The 6,000-nt window shown below is 42.1% G+C and overlaps 1 protein-coding gene across 1 annotated transcript in view; it reads left to right on the top strand.

The window, feature by feature from the left end:
- Nucleotides 1-3,656: 3,656 nt before the first annotated feature.
- The window catches only part of BAZ2B (bromodomain adjacent to zinc finger domain 2B), a 144,135-nt gene continuing 141,791 nt past the window's right edge, over nucleotides 3,657-6,000 (top strand). Inside the window, exon 1 of the mRNA XM_040562594.1 lies at nucleotides 3,657-3,812. Coding sequence (XP_040418528.1) covers nucleotides 3,683-3,812 — 130 coding nt within the window. The 5' untranslated portion in view covers nucleotides 3,657-3,682. The remainder of the gene's footprint in view (nucleotides 3,813-6,000) is intronic.

The raw sequence follows: 6,000 nt of genomic DNA, 5'->3' as shown, positions 1-6,000 counted from the left end.
TCATATGTGGCATGTTGGAATACATATCTGCTAACTTTGGCCAGTTTGAATATGCAGATCAAGCACTTGTGTTTCATGAAGATCTTTGCTCAAATAACAGCTCTAGATGTATGTCAATCGCAGTTCTGAATACCCTCTATGTCCAGAAACCAGGTGCTCAAGCTGCATACTTAGTTAATGAAGATTAATTACTGACCATCTCTGAAAATTCAGTTTTAAGAAAACATATTTCATGTCAGAGGTAGAGATAGAAGCCTATTCTCCTGTGTGGTGCTCATTTTTGTTAGATTAAAGACCAACAGTTCAATATTTCATTAATTCTGTGCTCTAACTTATGCAGCAAATGAGTCAGGAATTCAGTAGACAACTGCCCCCCTCATGTACAACCCTGATACTCCCCCAAACCAGTCGAGATTAATAAGCTCAGAAGCACAAGGAGGCCAAATTGATGTGACACATGCAGCTTCAGTTCTGTTTGTTCTTAACTCAGGGAGTTTGACTTTGCAGTCTTTTTTTTTTTTTTTCATATAGCAATAAAATGTGAGGACAATGAAGAGTTATGGGACCTTCTCTGTAATAAATGTAACTTTGTGGTTCTTAGGCCTGCTTATGACGACTGACATTTAACAGCTGTCAACTCTGTAGACCTTGACAGGAAGCTAAATCTGTTATCTTTGCCCATGTAGCTTACTGAAAATTGTAACCTAACGGAATAGAAATCAAAGTTCTCTGTTCTCACTGCTCCTCTCCAAAAATTCGTTCTTTCCTCTTTTACAGCTGCCACCCAGGATCTGGGAATCCAGACAGTTGTCCTTGGCCAGCCAACCCTCCATTGCACTAGAGTGTTATTACATACCCACCCACGAGTATATAGCTGTCTTCTGCCATGAAGCTCTTGTGCACATGAGCAACCCCAGTGATGTCCTCTGGTGTGGATTTAAAAGCATCCATGAAAGAGCAGTATTTGGAATTTTTACCTTCTTAGGTAAAAAAAAACAACTAACCAACCCGCAAAACAAGAACTGATAGACACGTGCTCTTTGTGCGTATATTTAACGTATAAATATGTGAAGGACAGTATAGAAAGCGAAGGCAGCGTAATGACACTTAGAATAAATCAGGCTGGAAGGAGCCTCATCACCGCCATCTGCAGTCCACTCTAATTAAGAGCACATGGGCAGATATGAAAGAAGTCATTTCCAGGGCAGCCTGTATCAAGCAAGACCCTCAAAACCAAAGCTGTTAATAGTGCAGTAGTTGTGCTTTGATTTCAAGCTAGCCCCTGTTTGAAATCTAACTAGTGCCTGGACTTGAGAGCACGAAGTCTCATTTTTCAACTTCCTTAGATTGTAAGGAAGGCCAAGGAACCTGCTCCTCAATTTCTTCCAATTCCATATACTTCTGCTCACATAGAAGAGAGCCAATAAATCTGTAGATAATGATGACTGCAAGAGGAAAGATTAAGTCTCAGACAACCTGAATAGCTAACTTAATAGCTGATAGCAAATACTTGCTGGTGTGCTTATAGAACTCAGAAATTCATGGAGGGAGACAATACTGATCAATACCATTAATATTATGCAGGAAAAGTATGGAAAAACAAAAACGAGATTACTTCTGTCAAAATTCTAAATTTAATTATATCAGTGTAATCACAGGAACATAAATATATTAGCATGAGGATATTACAAGTCTGTTCAGTAAACAGAAGTAGACAGTTGTAAACAAACGAACAAAAAAAAAAGGATATTGGCTTTCTTTTTGTCAGACCCTTCTGCTCTCTGTAGCTGGATTTGAATCTAGGATTTTTAAATTCCCAGACAAGCAGTAATTCCTAATTCCATCCATGACAAACTGGTGAAAATTAGGATGACTCAGAGAACTGACTTAATATATTTGATACTAGGGAAAACAAAAGATTTATTTTTATCTGAACTGCTCAGTATGCTAAATGAAAAACATTAGCAGAAAACAAAGAGCAGCCCAGGGTCTTAGAGCAGAAGCATATCCTTTTGTAACCTGTAAGATGGAAAAATCATGGCTGGTAAGAATGAGTTCAGAAATTCGGTGTTTCTTTTGTTAACATTTCCTTAATAAATGTCCCATGAAGGAAGAGAAAGACTCTTGAGGACTTGTTTATTCATACATTTCAAATATAACTACAGGAATTATTTGCTAGCAGTTTCCTTGGCAGCATCTAGATCTATTGATAGATTATATCACTGTAATGATACTGTTAAGGTTAGATATTGAGGTTGCCTGAGACTTAACCTCAATCTTTTCCCTTGCAGTCATCAGTATCCACAGATTTCTTGGCTAGCTGTCTTCTTTGTGCACTGACGTATGTGGAATCAAGTGATTTGAGGTTAGTCAGCAATGGGAAAATTGCCTGTTGTTGGCAGTTTATCTTTAGTCTTAAACAATGTGCAACACTGGACAAACTTGTTGAACTGCCTCTACTACCAACACCAGTTATTGACAATAGATATGTCTAATAGAGATCATGTCTTCTTTATAATTATTTTCGGCATACCACATTGAATTTCCGCATCGGTACCTCATGGGAGGAATCGTTCCTCTCTTTCTGTACGTATTGAGATAAAAAGATCCAAAACAGCCTCCCCCCTGCCCCTGTAAGATTTATGACTCGCATTAATGACTACTCCATTATTATCTTTACATTGATCCTGTTAACGCTTGGGGTTCTCCATTTCACAGTTCGGATGGCATCTACACCCACCTGAAGTTGAATCTTTTATGTTGTCCCCAAAATATTCAAAAAATACTTCTCTAGCCTCTTGTTCACATACTACTAATAGGGGACGGGGAAATTTTTGCCATTACCCTCAGCGCTTTCACTGTAGCATCCCACCTGAGCTATGCCCAGCAACGAAGGTTAATAAATACGCCTAGTCTGGCTTTTCATAGTCTTATTTTAAATCATGTAGTCTCTTAAAAAACAAGCGCGTAACACTGCTTTGAAGAATGAAAGAACCGACTTCCCTCTTCCCTCTAGGCGGCGCGTTGATGGCTACTCCTTTCCTCAGCAGCCTGCCCCGCTCTCTCTGAGCACGCGCATGCCACTTCCCGTTCCAAACGTTCACCTGGTTTGCAGTAAGCATTTAACTTGCTGTTGTCCCGTGGTTCTTACGTGGATAACTGCCTCATTCAAAAGCTCCGCGCTGCCTGACGCCCGCACACCCTTTAAACAAGGAGCCTAAGTTGGATTTCGCCGTACTTCAAAGAACTCTCGCCAATAAGCGAGCAGATGAGGAAACGTGAGCGTGCAACAAGCCACTCGAGCACGAGGTCACTGCAGCTGCTCTGACGCCCGCGAAGCCCCACCTCCGGGCCCCACCTCCGGGCCCTACCTCCGGGGCAGGGCCACGAGCGCCACGAGCCCGTAACCGAAGCGCCCGTAACCGAAGCGCCCGTAACCGAAGCGGGAGCGCGGCCCGACCCTCTTCGGGCGCTCGGCGCGGGGTCGGCGAGGGGCCGCCTCGCGTGGCGGCCCGAGGTTAAACCAAGCTTGGCCAATCGCCGCGGGCGTTACTGGACGGCCAATCACCAGAGAGCTCTGGGCGGATCCGCCCCGCCCCGCCGGCCGTTTGCGCGGCGGCGCGTGGGAGCGAGCGGCGAGGCCTGGTATCGGCGAGGCCCGCGCTCGGCCCCCTGCGAGCTTATGGCCGGGCTGCCTGGCCTCGGGGAGCCTCGGGGAAGGGCAGGGGTGGGCGGCTGCGCGAGAGCCCGCGAGGCCTTGGCGGCGAGAAAGGTGCTGAGGTGCCTCCCGGCGCGGGACGGCGGGAGCCCCCGTAGGCCTCGCCCTGTGCGCCGACACGGGCGATCAGAAGCCAGGGACGAGGCTGAAGGTGGGCCGGAGGCCACCGAGCGGCTGAAAGTCGCAGGGAGGCCGCTGGGTCTAGCAGTGAGCTCCGTGGCTGTTCCCCCGTGTGGCGTACCTTTGATAACTGTTGTTAGCTTGGTAAACTGCTGAAGCGTAGCAGAAAAGGAGACTGAACGGGGTGCGCCTAGGTTATTCGAGTCTTGTGGGAACCACGGAGGTTGATTGTAACTTTGGTGTTTTGTGAACGCGTGCAACCTTCTATCTGTCGTGCGGTGGTATTACTTCATATTTAAGTGGGATTTGATGTTGAACTCCAAGACAAAGTGCTTAAAACTTATTTTAGGGGTTACTGTTGGTGGTGCAATGAAAAAAGAGAAGGTGTAACTTCTAAGGGTCATCGTTTCACTTATCTTTAGATCTGTTTTTTTTGTCAAGAATAGCATTTATGGTTTAGAGGAAAACTGAAAGATATTAATTGTTTGATGTTGTCGTGCTAAGGACATTCTTTGGAGATCAGACCTCTGTTGTATGTATTTCTTTTTACTTACTGATACAGTTGGAAAAGCCGTTATCCCAATGGCTTAATAGATGAGTCAGAGCCCTTTGACGTATTCGGTAGTCTTTCTTAAACTACTTCACCACCTATTGTAGCTGCCACATTTAATCAAGTCAGTGAAGTTATCTGCAGCAGTGTAGTACCACGTTATGTTAAATAACTTTCTGAGAAGAAGTAGCAAACAGTGGCTTTTGTACTGAAAGGTACCAGGAGTTAATTTGATCAAACTACTTGTATATCCTAGATGAACGTTGTCTTAGGCTGTTTTTTCCTTTCTCTCTTCATAAGCATATTTAAAAATATGCTTAAATAAAGTAATTCAGTTTCTTATCTAGGTTAGCTTTCTAGAAGTTATCGTTTTGTGTTATATATTTTCCATTTTATGGATACTTCACTGGGTTCTTAAAAGATAAGTGTGTGTACAGTGTCTTTAGCAATGTTATTTACAAATGCACTTAGGATATGCTTAGAGAAGATTTCGAAGCCTAATAATCTGAACTGCATAAGCAGGCATAGTTTGTGTGTCAAAACTGAAGGTTCTGTAGAAAACAGATCTTGACTAAAGCAAATTTGGTTAACTTGAATCTGTTAAAAAAAAAAAATACAGATACATTTCCAACGCTGTATTGGAGTGTGTTGAAAAGAAATACTGTGTTCTGTTTTGATAAACTAAAAATTAGCTGGACAATATGGATAAATTAAGTGTAACTTCAAAGGTAGCCAACTGCAAACTGTTACGCTATGGATAAAACTATTCAAATCTTAAAACTTAAGCTAACGTATCTTTAATAGTTCAAGTGCTGCTTAAATTACTTTGTCAGTAAACAGGTATTCAGAATAGTTTGTTTCAGTGTATATGTCTGTAGTATGTAACGTGCTGTGCTTTGAAATTAAGTTCGTGAACAATTAACAAAGCAAGCTGAACTTTTTGCAAGAGTTCTTAATCCTTGTGACCTGGCCAGATTCCAAGTTGGCTAATTACATAAGGTTATTTCCTGTTTAGCCTTAGTTACGTGAGAGATGCCATCACTTCCTGTCCTAAACTATTGCGCAGTTTTGATGTCTGCTCTCTATCAGCTGTTGTACGCTGCCCTGAAAGTGCCACTTTTCACTGGTTCGTGTAATTAACCACAGATGCGCTGAATTTTGAGGTGGGCTTTTTTGAACTCATGTGGTTAAAGAAACAACAGGAGGAAAGGAAAATACTGCTTTGGTCGGAGAAAATTCAGCTTTGATTTTGGTTCAGAACAAAGAGAGCTTTGGGTAAAGAAAATTACCTAAGCCGTTTTGTGAGAAATTTAATAGAGGTACGTAGGGAAGGAGAAATGCTACACATCTCTAAATACAGAAGAGAAGATGGGAGGAAAGGCACCTGATTTTTGGGAAGAAGATAAAAGATCTGGATTTGTAAGCTAATATTTCCCTGTCTTATTCATCATAAAATACTTAAAAAATGAGAATACCATCATAAAGGGGATGTATTGAAGATGATTAAAAAAAACAAAACAGAACAACAACACCAAAAACTTCTTTTAGAAGGTTAATAGTATAATTATTGAGATTAAACTGACATTGTTATTGCATAAATAGAATTACGAAA

This window comes from Cygnus olor, chromosome 6, assembly GCF_009769625.2.
Source record: "Cygnus olor isolate bCygOlo1 chromosome 6, bCygOlo1.pri.v2, whole genome shotgun sequence".
Lineage (NCBI taxonomy): Eukaryota > Metazoa > Chordata > Aves > Anseriformes > Anatidae > Cygnus > Cygnus olor.
The sequence above is the reverse complement of the archived record's forward strand: the minus strand, read 5'-3'. Positions and strand labels throughout refer to the sequence as shown.